The 20,650-nt window shown below is 40.3% G+C and overlaps 3 protein-coding genes across 3 annotated transcripts; all 3 read right to left on the reverse strand.

The window, feature by feature from the left end:
* Nucleotides 1–6,158: 6,158 nt before the first annotated feature.
* Nucleotides 6,159–8,273, reverse strand: LOC139953239 (uncharacterized). The gene is made up of 4 exons (XM_071952705.1): nt 8,102–8,273; nt 7,153–7,287; nt 6,674–6,765; nt 6,159–6,518 (listed from the first exon to the last, which is right to left on the reverse strand). Exons 1-4 carry the CDS (start codon nt 8,271–8,273, stop codon nt 6,159–6,161), a joined length of 759 nt encoding a protein of 252 aa, XP_071808806.1.
* An 887-nt stretch (nt 8,274–9,160) lies between these two features.
* Nucleotides 9,161–12,827, reverse strand: LOC139953086 (uncharacterized). The gene is made up of 4 exons (XM_071952493.1): nt 12,588–12,827; nt 11,584–11,721; nt 10,820–10,911; nt 9,161–10,314 (listed from the first exon to the last, which is right to left on the reverse strand). The coding sequence occupies exons 1-4, from the start codon at nt 12,757–12,759 to the stop codon at nt 9,955–9,957; spliced, it is 762 nt and encodes a 253-aa protein (XP_071808594.1). The 5' UTR covers nt 12,760–12,827; the 3' UTR covers nt 9,161–9,954.
* Nucleotides 12,828–13,664: 837 nt separating this feature from the next.
* On the reverse strand, nt 13,665–20,074 carry LOC139953018 (uncharacterized). Its single transcript, XM_071952408.1, has 4 exons — nt 19,807–20,074; nt 16,864–17,001; nt 16,109–16,200; nt 13,665–15,083 (listed from the first exon to the last, which is right to left on the reverse strand). The coding sequence occupies exons 1-4, from the start codon at nt 19,976–19,978 to the stop codon at nt 14,724–14,726; spliced, it is 762 nt and encodes a 253-aa protein (XP_071808509.1). The 5' UTR covers nt 19,979–20,074; the 3' UTR covers nt 13,665–14,723.
* Nucleotides 20,075–20,650: the final 576 nt, after the last annotated feature.

The following is a 20,650-nucleotide window of genomic DNA, read 5'->3' on the forward strand; positions in this document are numbered from 1 at the left end:
GTTAGTTCGCACAGTAGAAGAAAAACCACGCAATTTCGAGGCAAACTTGTGTGGATCATTGTATTCTACTTTTAAAACATCTTTCCAACCATATGCATTATATAAAAAACGGTTACAAACGCTTTCGTTTTGACCAACTCGTCCGTTCCAAGGCAACGTGTTCCTTTAATGATTATGAAGTTCACACAAACACTCATTTCACTCTGAAATGAAGTTATATTCAAGAACACTGTATCTGAAAACCTATGAAATGGCCACAGCTGATTTTGGTGGTTACAACGAGAAGTACAGGGTGCGTTCGATTAGCTTCCCTGGGTCGACCCCGCTGTGTTCACTCAGGTGAGCCCCTGATAAGAGTTAAACCACGATCACTCACCGCTCTCGTAGTGACATCATGCACCTGGGGACAGCCCTAAAGTGACCCACTACCCAAGCAGGGCACGGGAGGCTGACCCGGGTCAGCCCCTGGAATGACGTCATAGCTATTCATACGCACCGGGGGAAGACTGTGGTCGACCCAGGGAAGCTAAACGAACGCTCCCACAATGTGTTTATTTACATGCTGAAAACTGGGTGTGATTTTACTATTTTTTTCTCTTGACTCTCACATTGGACTAAGCCCAAATGTTTACAGGTTTGAAATTTCATGTATGGTTTGGAGCACACAAATATGAATATTGTCTGTGACTGTTTTTGTCAGGTCTACCAATTTTATAAAATACCATTAAAACCTTTCATATAATTAGGAAAGTTTATTGAGCAATACTGTGAAATCAGCTCCTGAAGAAACGATGCTCTTAAAAATAACTAACTTGACTCTTTTTGACAGTAAGCCACCAAATCATGCCTTGATTTATTAAGAAATAAATAATATAAGTATTTTTTGTAAGTGGAATTGCATTATTGTGTGAAAGAACGGAGGTTTTTGATTTGGCATTATCTACTCTTCCCCCTTCGTTTTTTAAAATTTTGCTTTTCACAAACTTTATTCTGTGCCTTTCCAGATGTTTTGTATGTGATTTTTGATATTATTATGGCCGTTTTTGATGAGCCTTATTTTTTTAAATAACAAATTAATGACAATGTTTATCCCACCGCATGTCGTTTTATGCTTCTATATGCAAGGTCTAATTGTGAAAAGTATTACAAATTTATTCTTAGTACTTTATAAATTCCAATTCTAGAATAACAGATAAAAAAATAAAATAATTTGAAAACGAAGAAATATTTGTTTTATGATATATTTTAAGGCACTGGACACTATTGGTAATTACTCAAAATAATTGTTGCCATAAAAACTTACTTGGTAACAAGCAATGGAGAGCTGTTGACAGTATAAAACATTGTGATAAACGGCTCCCTCTGAAGTAACATAGTTTTTGAGAAAGAGGTAACTTCTCACTCAAATAATAAAAATACTTCAGCTGAAGCCTTTGTTATGCATCTGAAAGCACACACACTTGTGCAACAAGGATGATTTTCCTTTCATTGTTCTCACTTGCATCTTCAATGACTAATTGAGTCCAAATTTTTTGCAGGTTTGTTATTTTCTGCATATGTTGAGATACACCAAGTGAGAATACTGGCCTTTGACAATTTATAACCAACAGTGTCCAGTGCCTTCAAGCCATGCAACCAATGCAACTTTCTTATTACTTTAGCTACAATAAGTTTCTTTGACTAAATTATGTTAAATATGGTTTAGTTTTAGTCACATGACCTTTGTGCAGAAGATGTATTGAAAGTTTCTAACAATAGAAAATAAAATGATCATTACTTAAAGAATAATTGTGTGGATCTTGATTTATAAAATAATGTACTTTACACCCCCCATCCCTTTGGAGGGAGTGGATGGTGTTGAAAATTCAATACAAATTACAAAACAAATTTTATGCTTGGTAGGTATGATTTGGTGTAAACTTATGTTTTAATTTTAGATTCTTAGATCGTCCTTTAAGATTTTCTGGACAGCTCACAGACTCTCCTTGGGGAAAAAAAATTCCTGTAACACTTTGACTGTTAAACCATAGAGAATGAAACTTTTTCTATGGTCAAACTAGGCTATCTTCGATCGTTACCTTGGAGAGGATTATATTGATGTAAAGAAATTATTTCAAGAGACGAGTTGTTTTTTTTCCTTGGGGCATCGCGAAAGTGTTTTGTGTTCGGGTTTAGCTTGCGTACTCTGAGTAGGGAATGTTATGTTGTATTTCCAAACCGGATTATTCTACTTAGGCCTGCGGCTAGAAATAATAATGTTGGAGACTGACACCGTGCAAAACAGTAGAAAGTAATAGAAAGAAACTCTAAATAATTAATAGTAAACTTGAGGGAACAACCATGTGTTAATCTCTTTTGAGTGAGTGTTGGCTCTGAAAAGAGCCGGTTTGGTCTTGACGTTTCGAACAGTATACTTTGCTCGTTTTCTCTGGAGGAAACCATAACAGAAAGGAGATTTTTTGTATGGTCAAAGTTAAAGGAACACGTTGCCTTGGATCGGTCGAGTTGGTCTTTGAAAAGCGTCCTGTAACCGTTTGTTATAAAATTGATATGGTTAGAAAGATGTTGTAAAAGTAGAAAACAATGATCTACTACACAAATATGCCTCGAAATTGCGTGGTTTTCGTATTAACTCGTCGACAAACACGGTCGGCCATTTATGGGAGTCAAAACTTTGACTCCCATAAACGGCCGACCGTGTTAGTTCACGACGTAAAAGGAAAACCGTGCAATTTTGATTGATACTTGTGTGGATCATTATATTCTACTTTTAAAACATCTTTCTCACCATATGCATTTCATAACAAACAGTTTCAAACGCTTTTCATAGACCAACTCGTCCGATCCAAGGCAACGTGTTCCTTTAACTAGGATACCAATGACCGTTTCATGGAGGGGATTATAGACGTAAAGAAATAATATCGCGATGTTTTTGATTTTTTTTTTTTTTTGCTAAGGGCAACGGGAAAGTGTTTTGCATTCGGGCTTAGTTTTTCTTCCAAGATAGGGGATATGGTTTATTTCCAAACCGGATTACGCTACTTACATGTAGGCCTGCAGCAAGAAATAATAATGTTGAAGATTGCAATTCACCATCAGTCGAAAGTAAATCACATAGCGTGGCTGTGGCCTACGATTGAGGAAGATTTTTTTTCTTTTTCTTTTTCTTTTTCTTTTCTGATAAGTGATGATACAGGACATTCGTGAACGAAGAAGAGTTAAGCCACTCCGGATCTTTTTTCCCCGTTGGAGGAATGATGTTGTCTGGATGAGAAGCCCCCACTGTCCACCTCTAGAAATAGTCCGGGTAATTGAATTCCTGGAGTTGCGCCAAGAAGGTCTTGGCCGGCTCACAGTCCACCCCAGCCCCGGTCAGCTCGGCTCTGAGGACGTACAGCAACCCGGGACGCTCGGTAGACTTCTTATACAAGCCGCAGTTAGAGATGCCGAGCTCCTTGGGAGCATTCTTGAGAATGAAAATGCTTAGCGCAGAGAATTGTTGAAAAGCAGAAATAATGTGAAATATCATGAAATTTCGCCACAATAAAAATTGCAAATTGGAATAACAACTTCTGTAAACTGAAGTTTTAAAAGTTGAGGCTTCACCTGTTGTTTTCGGTACAGCGTATAATAATACACGGAGTGAACGTTCTGCAGATACTTGGTTTACGGTTGACGTTTTTTTTTCCAGATTGTTTGATAATAATTATGGGCTTGACGAACGGGGCGCTCAGCTCTGACGTCAGAAAGAGGAGACGTACTTTATTACATGAAGATGACCAACGACTGACAAATAGCAGAAATGTGCAATTAGCAGAAAATAGCATACATGTGGGGTTTTAAGAAATACCGTATGTCACAACACTGCACGATTGTTCCAAACAATTAACCCCGAAATTGCTGACAATTACTTTGTGTACATTTTCTTTGAAACCCAAATCTGTTCAGTTTGTTCCCTTTACGCTCAAGACGGAGTTTTTGTATAAAGTTGAACGGCCTCATGTTTTTGTCCATGTAGTAATCATTGTATCTCATTTATAAATGTGTTTACTCCTCAAAGATATATTGTTCAGATCACAGCCGAAGGGAAAATTGTGGTTGATCCGATGTCAATAGGGAATTATGGCCACAGGAAATTCTGCCGCCATGGGAAATTAACATTGGCTGAAGGAAAATGATTCAATAGAGGGCGCTGCACACCATTCACCGTTGGGATATAATCTCAGGGGACAGAGTGACTCTCCTGTCACACCGGAGTGTCAAACTATTATTAGGGTATCTTCGAGAAGAAATTTTGATGTAAAGAAATGATTACACGATGTGCGTTGTTTTCCTTACGGCAACAGTGTTTTGTGTTCGAGCTTTTCTTCCAAGTGTAAATAGACCTAATGTGTTATTATTTCCAAACCAGATTAACGCTACTTGACCCTGTGGCCAATTTCACATAGAGCTAAGATTGATCTTAACTGCAAATCAGTCGTAGTTGATAAGTAAAGTGCGATGTCACAATACAAATCATTTTAGTAGCCTAATACTGACAAGTTTGTGTCTTGCGATGACTTTTTTTATTGCTTTGGGAAATCGGGCCCGGGTCCATTAGTATTTCACATAGAGCAGTAACTAAGTAAAAATGTCACTCTACGGTAATACTGCCAATTTTGTGAAATCAGCCCCTGCAGAAAGAAATAACATGGTGTAGTATAGGCTGACACTTTACAAAACAGTCGGCTTCCCTAGAAACCTGGAGAGAAAAACTTTTAACAAAGAAGTTCCTTTGAGTTTCAAAGTTGGTTTTAAAGAAAGTGTATACTATTGGTAAGTACTCAAAATATTTATTAGCATAACACGTTACTTGGTAACGAGTAATGGGGATAGGTTGGTAGAATAAAATTAATGATTGTGAGAAACGGCTCCCTCTGAAGTTGAGTAGTTTTCGAGAAAGTAGTAATTCCCCCGAATTTGATTTCGAGCAAGCATCATGAACGCACATTTGTTTCTTTCATTCTCGCAACTTCGACGACCGATTGAGCTCAACTTTTCACAGGTTTGTTATTGTTTGCATAAAAAAAAGTTGATATACAGCAAGTTAAAAGACTGGTCTTTGACAATTACGGGTAGTATCCAGTGTCTTCAATAGGACTTATACTAATATTTAGTGAATATTTTCTTCTCTGAATAATCTAAGAAATGCATTTTAAAAGCACAATGAATCAGAGATGACTACGTTCTTGAAAAGTGAAAGGCTTTATCTTCCGAGATTTAAGACACGCAACCGACATGCATTATGGATGCAGGAGATTCCATTCCCTACCACAGATCGGCCACCCTCGGGAACTCATTTTCCACCCTTCTGTTCTTCTTACCGCGTAAAGTTGTCAAGATGCATTTGTAAAGAATACCAAATCAATATTAAAGGTACGGGACACTGATGATATAACAAAACAATAATCGTTAGCATACAAACTTACTTGGCAACAACAATCAAAGGAGAGTTGCAAAACATTGAGAAACGGCTCCCTCTGAAGTAACGTAGTTTTTAAAAATTAGGTAATTTCTCACTCAAATAATATTTAAAGACTTCGGGACTGAAGCCTGTTATTAGGCATCTGAGGTTGGTTCTTGAGGTTGTACAGCAAATTTGAGTACAATGGGATTTGAACCTGCGACCTCCAAACCAGGGCCCAACTTCACAGAGCTGCTAAGCACAACAATCTGCTAAGCATACAATTTCTTCCTTTGATAAAAACAGGATAACCAGCCAAATTTTCACGTGATTTTCAGGATAAGCAAACAACAGCTGAATACCAGTAACTAGCAATATGCAACAAAATGGAAATTTAGTCAATAATCCTGTTTTTATGAAGGAAGAAATTTCATGCTAAGCAAATTTCGGTGCTTAGCAGCTCTATGAAATTGGGCCCAGGCGCTATGCAAAAAGAGTTTCGTTTGCGGTAACCCAGTGTCGATATCCCTGTTTGTTGGCACAGGAATAATCTCAATCTATCAAATATTATGCAAATGATGCTGAATTGCGGCGAGCCCAACAACCAAGGCCGAGTGTATAAGAACTACAGATAAACACAAAGAAGTTATACAAAAAGACTCACAATATAAAAACGCGCCCGTTTCAATGACAATGGTTGTTGCTTTATCAATCTTTAGTCCAGTTTGTACGCAAAGCCTTCAGGAAGATCTTTTTTCCCCGCTGGAGGGAAAATGATGTTTTCTGAATCCGCCATGTAAAGCTCATTGTCCACTTTCTGCAAATAGTCTGGGTACTTGAACTCCTTAAGTTGCGCCAGGAAGGTCTTGGCCGGCTCAGAGTCCTCCCCAGCCCCGGTCAGCTCAGCTCTGAGGACGTACAGCAACCCGGGACGCTCGGTAAACTTCTTATACAAGCCGCAGTTAGAGATGCCGAGCTCCTTGGGAGCATTCTTGAGGATGAAGTTGGTTCCTGAAGATTCCGTCCAATCCTTCTCGAATGCTTCCTGCAGTTTGGTGTCCTTCTCATCAGCTACCTGTTACTAAGAACAAGAATAACAGTTATAGCACCGTGTGGAAATCTTTGACAACACGAATAGGACGAATTGAGCAAAACACAGTTTATTTTTCATGGGGTGGGGGGTCGTTCTAGAGATTTTTGAACGAATATGAGATGTAATCACAACCCTACCTTAAAAGCCGACACGAGGAAGATGTTATCACCCTTGGGCAGCCAAGGACCTAGTGGTTTGCCGGTGGTAGTCTCGATCTCCTTGTATCCACCTGTTACGTCAAAAGGGGGGATGGTCCATAGATTTAGTGTCTATTATGCAATGCTGGATACATTATTTACATGTCAAGAAAATTACTGTTTGTGTCATGCTCATCTGTAGAAGTAAAAGACCCTCAGGTACTACTTAAAGCAGTGTTGAAAAAGAAAATAGGAACAGATAATTTTATTTTTTATTTTGTTTATATATACTTTTTTTATTTTATTATTTTATTTTATTATTATTATTATTATTTATTTATTATTATCATTATTATTATTATTATTATTATTATTATTATTATTATTATTATTTTTTTTTTTTTGGGGGGGGGTTGGAGAAAGGAAAGCTTTGCGGCGTGCTTCGTACTTTAAATAGGCCGTGTTTTTTAACAACTTACCCGGGTAGGCTAGCAGGGTGCCCGGGCCTGTAAGTCCCTCTTTCATGGCTTCAATCCATTCTGTTGAGGGTTTGCTCCCGAAAACTCGAGAGTCCGTCCCATCAAATGCCGCATGATTCACGTATGGAAAGAAAGCTATTGGTTAACAAAAAGACTGAAGAAATGAAAGTTTGCAGATTTACTGCCGGACTTTTTAACGCTATTTACGATTAATAATAAAATGTAAAAAATTATTGCGATTTTACCAAGTACCATCTAGTAACCATAGAGCCTTTCGAGCAGCAAGAATGCAGTGTTACGGTGTCATTGGAAAATCTGTCCCCGGAATTTCTAATGAGGGTTGGAGGAGGTTGTTTCAATAGAGGGCGCTGTAAGGAGAAGCTTCTTTTTGGGGAGGGGGTGGGTGGGGGGGGGGGGGGGGTAGCAGAACTTCTGCCACATCGGGCGTCCGTTTCTCAGTAAAATCTTTATTAGGCCTTATGAACAATCTGGAAATAACTTTATCGATTTGGTGCAACTTTGGGGTACTTGGCATTTCTTGAATAACAACAATTATCACAATGTTGATATTGCTTCCTGGGTCACTTTCATCCGGACTTGGTCATGTAATATGGGACCCGGTAGAAAATTCTGGTGTCCCACCCCCGCCCCCGAGATTTGGTCCCCCATATGGCGAGAGTTATGTACAAACTTCTTCTGATAGCGCCCTCTTTTGAATCCCCCCTCCTTCGGCCCACGGGATTTCGGGCAAAAAAGGTGACCCGAACCCGGGTGGGTGCGTTCGGCTTCCCTGGGTCGACCCCGACGTGTGACGGTTTTTTTTCCCAGGACAAATGTGTGCAGATAATTACCCACGTGCGTCCTGGGAAAAAAACACCGCCACGCACCGGGGTAGACCCAGGGGAGCTAAACGAACGCACCCATAGTGTAGTTCGAACACCGTGTTTACCTGTTGGGTTGAGGTTTCGGTGCAGTTGGGTTACTAGGGAGTCACTGTCCTTTATCGCTATGTTGGCGGCAAACTGCCAAAAGTCTAAGAAAGACGGAAAACGAGAGGAATAGCCGCCGGTCTTCTCGAAGAAGTTCCAGAAGTAGAGAAGACTCTTGCTGCGGGCGGCCATGATGAATTATCTGTACGCGGCTGGAACACCTTCCACCCCGAGGTCACCACCAGGTCCCTTTCAATAGGCCAGCGTGCAATCAATATAAGCCTGTTTGTAAAGAAGCCTAGCTAGCCTATAATGTTTGAAGAGTTGCGTCAGTTTGTATAATAATGACGTCTGTCTTGATTGTTCTCATATTTGGAGCAATCATCCACATGTAGACTTGTGGACAAGTCGTTAATGTATGTCGCAGCGGTAGCGTTTCGACTCTATTCCGAATCTCCCCGCGATTCCCGCGGTGTTCTCGTGAGACTGCTAGCCCCGCGAGACTACTGCTCTCACGACTACGTCCCAGTTTAAAATGGTGTGTATAGAGGTCGGCAACCAGCAGTTCGCGCGAGAGCACCGCCACAACTCGACTATCTCACTGCGGCAGACCATTAACGACTTGTCCACAAGTCTATCACCCCTGAGGCATGCAACAAGCACTGTGTAACATTAGGAGGCCTTCTGTGAAAAAAAATGCACAACTTGTGCACCTTTTATCCAGTAAAATTAACTTGGTTGAATATTGTTGAGAACATGTAAAAATTAGTCCAAGATCGGTGGACGTCGCTCTGGGAGACTTTGAAACGCTAGGTGGCAGCAGACTTACCACGTCAATTTCCATTGTTTACGTAGTTCTGAGCGTGCGCACATTACCGAGAACAATGGATTTTACCTGGTAAGTCTGCTGCCACCAAGCGTCCCGAAAGTCTCCCATTGAAACATTAAGTTTTTAATAGGAATCATCGGATTATGATATACACTCAAATTGTATTCAGGAATGATTCTCCAATCATAAATAATTCATCGTGAACTTTGGACGCGGACATCTGCGGGTAACAAAACACGGATACTCAATGTGACTGTCAATAATTTCCATAGGCTTTATTTATTCTACTTCAAAACAAAATACCAATTCACACTTTGGTACAAGAGATATAAACTCGTTTCTAAATAAAAAATAACAACAAATTGTTTTTTTTCTAAACCGGATTCCCGCGATCTAAAAAACGCTTACACCATTTGAATTTAAATTTTCACAGGTTAGTTTTATTGTATAATCACCAGAATAGGATCAGTGCATCGAAACGTCTTTTCAGAACCACCCAAACTCAGAGATTTACGTTTTCCAGCAAAATAATGAATAACGGTTCTAAAAACCAAAGGTATACGTTCAGAAAACACCGGTGACAACAGCCAATCGCGCCGCCAGGTATCCGATTTAAATGTGACCAACAACCAATATTATGATATCACAAACCCTGTGATTATTACTTGTATGAAAAAAAAAAAAAAAAAAAAATTGAAAAAAGGGGTGAAACAAAAACTGTGTATGTTTTCAATATTTTGTTGAGATTGAAAGTAGTGTCTCACAACGTTCAGTCTCAAAATCTATTATTCATTGTCATCTCCGGAGAAGTGTTTCGGTCTCATGAATCAAGGTGTGGCGGACCCTCCCCCCACCCCCACCCATCAAACAAACTCTCAACTACACAAAAAGGGGAGGGACCAGTCCACCAAGAATGTGTTTTGGTTAAATTCGATGGAATTATGAGATTGCATATTGATGATCTGTAGAGTAAAGAGCCTCATTAATGAAAAGCAAGTCCGTTTGAATGACAAGGTTTTCTTTCTTTCCGATCGGGCGACGTGTTTACTCTGGTTTATACGCAAAGCCTTCCGGGAGATCTTTCTTCCCCGCTGGAGGAAAAATAATGTTTTCTGAATCCGCCATGTAAAGCTCATTGTCCACCTTTTGGATATAGTCCGGGTACTTGAACTCCTTGACTTGCGCCAGGAAGGTCTTGGCCGGCTTGGAGTCCACCCCAGCCCCAGTCAGCTCAGCTCTGAGGACGTATAACATCCCGGCAGGTTCGGTAAACTTCTTATACAGACCGCAGTTAGAGATGCCGAGCTCCTTGGGAGCATTTTTGAGGATGAAGTTGGTTCCCGAAGATTCCTTCCAATCCTTCTCGAAAGTCTCTTGGAGTTTGGCGTCCTTCTCATCAGCTACCTGTTATTACGAACAAGGATGACAGTAAAAGCACCACTCGATAATCGAGTGAGGTTTACGTTGATGCGTAATCCAAAAAGAACCAGTGGTTGACAACTCCCTCCCCAAAAACAACAACTAGTGGTTGACAACTTCATAACCACCACTATAGACCTTGTGACCATCTTGATTTTACCCCATTCCAATTCAATATAACCAAACTGAGGCTGGACGAAATAATACTCTGTGTCATGTTTGCGCAATGAATGTTAGCATTCATTACCGTAACTAGAAACAGGGTACACGACCAAGATGGCGACAGCGTGATAAAGGTCTATACTCATCACCAGAGATGTACACGTGGTGCTACCGCCAACCTCACATACCTTACTTGCAAAGTGTCAAATCCCACATGAAAATCACGAGAACTTAAAAACAACACTTTTAGGTACTATATTATTATTATTATTATGTTTGTGTTTAAAATGTGTTTAAAGAAAATACATGGGATGTACAACAGCCCTACCTTAAATCCTGACACGAGGAAGATGTTATCACCTTTGGGCAGCCAAGGACCTAGTGGTTTGCCGGTGGTAGTCTTGATCTCCTTGTACCCACCTGTTACGTCATATGGGGGAGGGGGGGGGGGAGGGGTAATTAATATTCACTGTACTTGAGAAATTACTTTTGGTTCGAGAAAATAATGTAACAATATTGTTGTGTCAGCTGCAGTAGAAATGCAAGACTCCCTATACTTGGGTGCCATGTTTAAAAGAAGAAGATTAAAGGCAAACAAAATAGTTTGTGGTTTGTGGAAGTGTCGAGGCTGTGTGGTTAAGAGCACCAAATTCAAACTCTGGTGTTTCTGATCAGCAGAGTGTGGATTAAAATCCCCAGCCGTGAAACTTGTGTCCTTAAGCAAGACACTCATAACCACTGCTTCGTCCTTCGGATGGGACGTAAAGCCGTCGGTTCCAAGTGTTGTGTAACGCATGTAAAATAACCCAGTGCGCTTTATCGAAAAGAGAAGGGGTTCGCCCCGGTGTTCCTGGCTGTGGCTGCTAAATGCGCCGTAGCACCTTGTAAACCCTTATAAGGTGCTACTTGGGGTCTCAGAATCCATCACTGCAATAACCCATTTTTCTGAAAGTTTGTATGTCAGCGCCTTGATGAGTACCTTGTTTGGTAGATACGTGCGCTAGATAAAACTTCGATGTTATTTATTGAGACCAGGGGAAGCTTCTACAGCGTAATTCTGAATTTAAATAGGCCGTGTTTTTGACGACTTACCCGGGTAGGCTACCGTAGTGCCCGGACCACTAAGTCCTTCTTTCATGACCTCCACCCATTCCGGTTCTGGTTTGCTTAGCCCGAAAGCTGAAAACGACGTTCCATCAAATACCGCATGATTCACGTATTGAAAGGTGGCTGTGGGTAAAATCAAAATAATTACAATAATTTTGAAAACTTCCAGCGCGAATACTTTCTGGATAATTTGTCCCCCTAAACAGGTAAAACAAACTTTGAAAAATGTTTTTAAAAAATACTGAAAATGATGCCAACACCTTCGTTACATCAAAATAATATTTCGTTCCCAATAAATGGTATTTCGAGGTGATTTCGAGAAGGGAAAAAAATACACAATTTGAGATTACGGAATTATATAGTGTTTCGAGAAGTATTACGGGTTTGTTCTACCTCCATTGTTAAAATAATCTTGTGCAACGCAGATCTCAACACACGGGTACCCCGCACTGGACACATTGATACGCATCCCTTCAGCAGGGTGCGGGCGCCAGTTGACGAAAAAGCATGGCGGCGCCCTGAAAGCGTGGTTAAGAACATACCGGCAGCATGTGTTAAGATGGCGGCACCTCAAGGATCATTGGGTGCGTTCGACTAGGATGCGTTCGATAAGCTTCCCCAAGTCGACACCGCGGTGCTCCTTCGGGAGAGCCCCTGACAAGAGCTAATGGCGAACGATCAATCACCATCTAGTGGTGACGTCATGCACCACCGGCCAGACCCAAATGACCCGAAGCATGGCACTGGGGCTGAGCCGGTTGAGCCCCTGAAATGGCGGGAAAGTTATTCGAACGCACCGGGGGCAGATCGGGGTAGACCCGGGGAAGCTAATTGAACACACCCGCATAGATGTGTATATGTAGGCCACGTACACTATGCATGGAGGTAGAACTCTCATGGTAGACCTGAAAAGTTAATGTAAACGTTTTTATACACGGTTTGGTTAGACCATTATGCTTCCTAGTCCGAACAGCCTCGTACGTTTTTACCTTTTGGGTCGAGGTTTCGGTGCAGCTGTGTCGCTATGTATTCTTCGTTCTTTTTCACCACCTCTGCGGCGAATTTCCAATTATCTACGAAAGACGAAAAACGAGTGCTATAGCCCCCGGTCTTCTCGAAGAAATTCCATATGTAAAACAAATTTTGCTTGTCGGCGGCCATGGTGAAGAGTGATGGTCACTGTCGGTTGTCCTTCAGCAGTTCTTAACCGTTAAAATGTTTTCCACCCGAGGTAAACAGGGCTTCTTATTTGAAAGCCGATTTGATGTACAAGTGTTTCGTCATTGTGTCAACAAAGTGACGCAAGTTTACAAACACCGGGAAATAAGCTTCGTGTTTGTAAAATTGCGTCACTTTGTATAGACAATGACGAAACACTAAGTAGATAGGTTGTTCCCCCATTATTTTGAGCGATCATATGAACGACGGAGTCACACTTCAGCGATAACGCAAACGTCAACGATAAACGACCCAAAGAGAACGCATTCTATTGGTTGAATTGCTCCACGTAGGAAATACGCCAACGCTTTATTCAACCAATCGTGACTGTGCATAGTTGAAATTCTCGTTCTCGTTATCGAGACCTGCTGTTGTGATCGGACCTTTAAAGCCCCTTTCACACGAGAGCGATTTAGCACGGGTCCATTGCATAATTGTAGCATTGTTGTACAATTTAACAAAATGTATCTCGTGTGAAAGGACGATAATCTTGTAGTGGGGAGGGTCCCCTGTAAAATATTGTCCAACATCGCAACATCTTAGGTCTACACCACATTAAAGATGCAGTGATCATCGGATTATGTTAATCTCAAAGTTATATTTGTCACAAATATCCAGATCATGAATAATTCATCGTGAACAGTTGGCGCCGGCATCCACGGGTAACAAAAAATACGGTACACACTTTAAATAATGTAACTCTACATAATGTCTTCCAGGTTATGAACAAAATAAAATACTCATTTTTTTACACGTTGGCACAAAGTACAACATTTAATGTAAATTTGTATTGTTTTACCTTTGGGTGCTTTCCCCCTTTTTTCTTCGTTGCCCCCCCCCCCCATTGTTCCACTACCCCCACCCACCCAAATTGGAACACTGTATGTTTGAGGTTGGACATTTCCAAAGTAAAACAAATTAGTACAATTTAATGTTTCAAAAACTGTGTTCACGCCATGATATCTTATAAACAAAGAAAATAACTTTATAAGACCCTAAAGGTGTGCTTGTTTAAAGATCTGGACACTATTGGTAAATGTCAAAGACCCGTCTTCTCACTTAGTTATGTATGCATAAAATAACAAACCTGTAACAATTTGAACTCGAATCAGTCGTCGAGGTTGCGAGATAATAATGAAAGAAAAAACACCCTTGTCACAAGACGTTGTGCGCTTTCGGATGCTTGATTTCGACACCTCAAATTCTAAATCTGAGGTCTCGAAATCAAATTCGACGAAAATTACTTCTTTCTCGAAAACTACATCACTTCAGAGGGAGCCGTTTCTCACAATGTTTTATACCATCATTCTCTCCCTATTAATTACTCATTGCCAAGTAAGGTTTTGTGCTAATCATTATTTTGAGTAATTACCAATAGTGTCCACTGCCTTTAAAGGCCAATGGAACTTAGGCCATCAGAAACGCCCATATAAAACAAAATGGTGCAACCGTTGTGCCTTATACGAAGTGTTGGTTTAGAGAAGTTACTATCTGTATAAGGTTAAATTTGCGTTTCAAGAGAAACAAGGATTTGGGTTTTATGGCCAATGGGCCTGTAAAGTTCGTTAACTTCAGTTTAAAGAATGGCGGTTACGTAAGGTTAATCGTGTCCTCTGTGATTGGCTGAATATGGGCCCAGTAGCTAACAAGTTATTTTGAGTAAATACCAATATTGTCCAGTGCCTTTAAGACTTAAAATAAAGTGTCGGACCCCCCCCCCCTCCCCTCCCCACCACCAATTGAGAGTCGGTAAACAATTAAACAAAAGGAGGGAAGAGTCCATCCAAAAAAAGCTTCGGTCAAATTCGAGGAAATTTTGACACTGTATGCTGACGATCTTAGAGTATGTTCGCGATAAGAAGCAAATCCGTATGAATGACGGTTTTCTTGTCCATTGGGTGGCGTATTTACTCCGGTTTGTACGCCAAGCCTTCCGGGAGATCTTTCTTCCCCGCTGGAGGGAAAATGATGTTTTCTGGATCCGCCATGTAAAGCCCATTGTCCACTTTCTGGAAATAGTCCGGGTACTTGAACTCCTTGAGTTGCGCCAGGAAGGTCTTGGCCGGCCCAGAGTCCACCCCAGCCCCGGTCAGCTCAGCTCTGAGGACGTACATCAACCCGGGACGCTCGGTAAACTTCTTATACAGGCCGCAGTTAGAGATGCCGAGCTCCTTGGGAGCATTCTTGAGGATGAAGTTGGTTCCTGAAGATTCCTTCCAATCCTTCTCGAATGTCTCTTGGAGTTTGGTGTCCTTCTCATCAGCTACCTGTTATCACGAGCAAAAATAAAGCACCACGTGAAATTCAAGTGAGATATTTTATAGTTCGTTCTGAAAAGAATCCGTGGTAGTCAACTCCAGAGCAACAATATTCTCAAAAGAGATTACGATAGATACTACCGCAAACCTCACCAACAATGCAAAGTTTAACATCCCTCGTGAAAATCCTTGCCAACACGAAAACTGTATAGCCAGTTTTTGGCCAAGTATTTTTTTTCTCAAATCAAGTCAAGTCGCAGGTCATCTTTGCTCAAACCAAGTGAAGTAAGTTTTGCTCAAGTCAAGCGACAATGCATTCTTGCTCAAGTCAAGATAAGTCACAAGTCATTTTTTTCTTCTTCAAAAGTCAAGTCAGGTCGCAAGCCAGTGAAGTTGGCGACTCGGGTACAAGACAACGACTCCAGTCAACAACACTTACTGGAGTCAACAACACTGGCTCGAAACGAAACATTGATTGCTTAAACAGCTACCTGAGCGGAATGTTTTCAACAGAAATGGTATTTTTATTTGTTTATAATGCACTTGTTCACCATTTTTAATGTAATTTTGATATGTGTACACTTCTGAACTTTTCGTAATTATCGATTAAAAAATCAGGCCCCTACCGAAAGGTTTTTTTGAAAAACTAAAAACACATTTGCCGTTGAGAGCGGGCGTCAAAGGACAATGCCGCTGACGTCATTTGTGGGAGTTTGCTTTGTTATACATCCACGCTCCAACAAAGCGGCTTTGTCTACTTATGACGATTTGAGAATGATTACGTAACGGGGCTTTTCGCAAATCTCACAGAAAAGCTCTGGATAAGGGCATACAAAATGATTGTTTTTTTTTACACAATTGAAACCTATTTATAATCATATGACTCGATTTTCTTATTCATCGAAAACATTTTAAGTGGAATTCAGCAAAGTTCACGAATGACATTTTCGTTCAAGCAGGTCTTTAACTTTATCGATTCGTTTTCCGTGTTTAAAATGTTTGAACGAATAACTATGTGATGTCGTCAACCGTACCTTAAAAGCTGACACGAGAAAGATGTTATCACCTTTGGGCAGCCAAGGACCTAGTGGTTTGCCAGTGATAGACTCGATCTCCTTGTATCCACCTGTAACGTTAAACGGGAGAAGGGGTTAATTAATAGTCAGTATACTTGAGATATTATTTATGACCCGATTGTGTAAAAACATCTGTATCACAACTCGCTCGGGGCTAATGTATTTGTTTGTTATAAAACAGACCAAAACGTTTAAGTTTTGTTTTGGTTAAAGGTATTGACACCTTTGATGATATTGTCAAAGACCAGTCTTCTCACTTGATGTATCTCAACATAAGACCAGTCTTCTCACATGATGTATCTCAACATAATACAGTCTTCTCACTTGATGTATCTCAACATAAGACCAGTCTTCTAACTTGATGTATCTCAACATATTATGCAAACCCAGCTGTGAACATTTGAACTCAATTGGTCGTCGAAGTTGCGGGAGAGTAGTGGATTAAGTAAAAACACCTTTGTTGTACAAAAACACTCTTGTTGTACAGATGCTTGAATGCGGGACTTCAGCTATTCAATTCAAATTTTTTAGTGAGAAACTCATTCTTTTTCAAAAACTACGTTACTTCAGAGGGAACCGTTTCTCACAATGTTTTATACTTTCAACAGGTCTAGTCTCCAATGCTCGTTACCAAGTGATTTTTTAGTAACAATTAAGTAAATACCAATAATGTGATTAAGACTTTAAAAAGGCCGTGTTTTTTGACGACTTACCCGGGTAGGCTACCGTGGTGCCCGTGCCACCACGTCCTTCTTTCGCGACTTCCATCCATTCTGCTGTTGGTTTGCTTTGACCGAAAGCTGCAAAGGTCGTTCCATCAAACGCCGCATGATTCACGTATGGGAAGGTAGCTGTTGATAACAGAAAGATTGGAGTTTTAAAAACTTGAAAACTTACTTTCTTGATAATTTCCAATCGTATACGGAACCCATTAAAAGACAGGTACAAAATACATTGAAATTGTAAACAAAATAGTGTTATTTCGTTACCTCGAAATATTATTTCTCCCTTCTGAAATGGTATTTTGAGGTAACGATATTACTTTGATGGAAACGAAATTATATTTCGAGTGAACGAAATGATTTCGAGGTAATGAAATAGTGTTTCGAGGGGACGAAATAGTTTGAATAATATTTTTGTTATATCTTTTCAACATTTTCTTTTACCTGTCCCTTTAGGGGCTCCGTACGATCGAGACGAAGGTTTATAATACAGATCATTGGTTATATGAGACAAAAATTGTAGGACTCTGTTGTTCTTAAGAAAGGTGGTATATAAAGAATCCGCTTCAGCCCCAAATAAAAACATTTTTTTTTTTATTTTTTTTTTGGGGGGGGGGAGAGCAGAATAAGAAGGGAATTACAGCAGGCATCGAACTGTACAGTTTTAAGTTCATCACGGTCAATTACAGTTACGACAAAAACATGGCAAGTATAGGTTGTGATTCTACGACAAAACAAAACTGATGACGCACGTAATAACCGCTTCAAATACTGACTTATTTCACCAAAAACACAACCTCACGAGTATCTTGTTGTTGTGTCCGGTCTTACGTTTAACCTTTATTTTCGGCCTCGTTTTTAGCACTGTTTATGATTTAGGTTTGTCTCAAGTACCATCCACTTGGTTGGTCACCATTCAGGACCTTTTGAGTAGCAAGAAGGCAGTGTTTTGACTCTTATCACCACCCTCCTTAAAACCTTTATTATTGTAAGAAAGCTGGAAATGAACTTAATTAAACACTTTGTCTCAATTTTGAGGCACTACTGCATTTCACGATAAACAGCAGCAAGTTCTTTATTATGTCTAGTATACTATAATCATGCTATATAAGACAATATTGATAATAATTACAAAATCTGTTCATTGTCATTTCTATCTGAGGGCTGAGTCGGTAAACTACATACAAAACTATAGATTAATTTGGTCATTGCGAAAAAAAATATTGACCAAACTCAATATAGGTTTTTGTTTTTGTCTGTTGGCTTTTTTTTTAAACGAAATTCAAGCAGTTTTCAAATTAATTATCTTGTACCGTTTGTTTTAATTGCTTCTCCCCGTATACCGATGTGCAAGTACTTGATACTTTCCCGAGTGACTCTTTTTCCGAAGACATATTACTCACCTTGGGTGGGATTCGAACCCACGACCTTTGCCATCGTAGAGCAGATGTCATACCAACTAGACCACCACGTTGCCCGGTATAGCCAATATTATAGGCAGTTCTGTTTTGTATATATTATATTTAGAACTAGGGAACGTATTGAGTAGACTTTCTTTTTTACACATTAACGGTGTAATCAGAGTAAAACTTTTCTATCCCCATTGCAAATTTATCTTGTCAACCAATTTTTAGACTTGGTTCCAAGTCTATTCATCTTGGTTTTCGGTGCCCTGATAGGCGAAACATTTTAACCAGTTTTGAGAGCGGCGATTTCGACCAATTTTACCATTTCCTATTGGCGCTTCCGTCAGTTTCACAATAAGTTCGAGCTCTGCACAAGTCATTCCCAAGTTTTACAGGCGTAAGAGGATCTGTCTGTTTGTTGTATTATGTGGTTAACTTCAACGAGTCTATTCTTTGCACTAACCATATCATGTATTTAATAATCTCTAAATGAGTTGGGGCGGTTCTGAACAGAACCGTTTGTTTCCCGTAGTGGTTACAACTCGACGTTTCAAAAGGTATATGATCTGAACTCAGTACATCTTCTGGGGAAAGCTTTGAGTACATTATTACTCACGAGATGTCAATCATGATACCATCCACAGACAGTGATCACGCCCACTCATATAGGTCTATAAGCAGTTATATAAGTATTAGTAGCCCTGGTAGGACGTCAGTCAGTGCCACTGCGAGTCCAACCTAGGCTAATTGAACGGTACCTTGGTAATCTTAAAACATGGAAGTGTCGTGGCCGAGCGGGTGTGAGCACCGAATTCAAACTCTGGTGTATATGATCAGCAGAGTGTGGGTTCGAATCCCCAGCCGTAACACTTGTGTCCTTAAGCAAGACACATAACCATTGTTTCGTCCTTCGGATGGGACGTAAAGCCGTTGGTCCCATGTGTTGTGTAAAAGAACCCAGTGCACTTATCGAAAAGAAAAGGGGTTCGCCCCGGTGTTCCTGGCTGGATTGGCAGCATATTGCGCCATAGCACCTTGTAAACCATTACATGGTGCTTAAGGACTAGGTCTTATATCTCAAAATTCGCCCCACTCCTTGCAGTAATAATACATGGCGCTTTGTATCCTTTGGCAAAAGGCGCGTTATAAATACGGTTATTATTATTATTATTATTATTATTATTATTATTATTATTATTATTATTATTAGCCCACAAGCATTTCTTCAAGGAGCTCCTGACGTTTATCATCTTACTATCTCATGGTGGTTAATTTCCAGCTTTCTATGGTGAACACGCCCTCTTGTGGCATTGGTTCAGGTATTAATAGCAGGAGAGTCTTGAACACAGACTAGCATATCACCAGACGAAGGACCCGGTCATCTATGAGTGGTACACACATTATGCGTGGTGGTATAGCTGCTCGCATACTAAGGCTACATGGATTGTGAAAACCGTAAAAGTTAACACGGTTTGAGTTCAGGCTATAATTTAGCTCTAATTCGAATACCCTCAGTATACGTTTTTACCTTTTGGGTCGAGGTTTCGGTGCAGCTGAGTCGCTATGTAGTCATCATTCTTCCTCACGACGTTGGCGGCGAACGTCCAATAATCTACGAAAGACGAAAAACGAGAGCTATAGCCCCCGGTCTTCTCGAAGAAGTTCCAAATGTAAAACAGATTTGGCTTGGTGGTGGCCATGTTAAAGTGCAATGATACACTGTCGTCGGTTATGCTCCAGCAGTTACTACCTTTATAATATTTTACCAACCGAGGTCACCAAAGGGCCTCTTTGATCCCTAGCGTGCGAAGCCGACATTGTGTCAACAAACCGACTGTTTGTGCAACTGGGTTAGTTATGTATACAATGACGTATACACTTGTAGATATCATTCTTCATGTGACCTTGATATTGTTAATAATTATTTGCAGCGATCCCGCATGAATTGCAGGATATTATGTCAATCATGATAAAATCCACAGACAGTCACCCCCAATGTTATAGGTCTATGCAGGTATATATTTAAAGGGACCGTATAGTGAACAAAAGCATCTCGCTTTCCTTATAATCTAATTGTTGTCTTTAAATTGCTGCTTATTATTAAGCCATTGTGTGTACCCATAATTTTGACATAATGTGCATTGATATTCTGTGTGATTGAAATAAATGTTAAAGGGTGGCTGCAGGTACCTAGGCGCGTGTAGTTAGGGACAAATTCCCGACGTGACGTCGATGGAAGGGGGCGGTAACAATCCACAAAGGGGGGGGGCATGACTTATTCGCTAATTACGCAAGTGAGATACGTCGGGGAAATACAAAACACATTTTATTGATGTTCAATACATATATATGAAATAACTGACAGCAAAATT

The sequence above is a fragment of the Asterias amurensis genome, chromosome 21, assembly GCF_032118995.1.
Source record: "Asterias amurensis chromosome 21, ASM3211899v1".
NCBI lineage: Eukaryota > Metazoa > Echinodermata > Asteroidea > Forcipulatida > Asteriidae > Asterias > Asterias amurensis.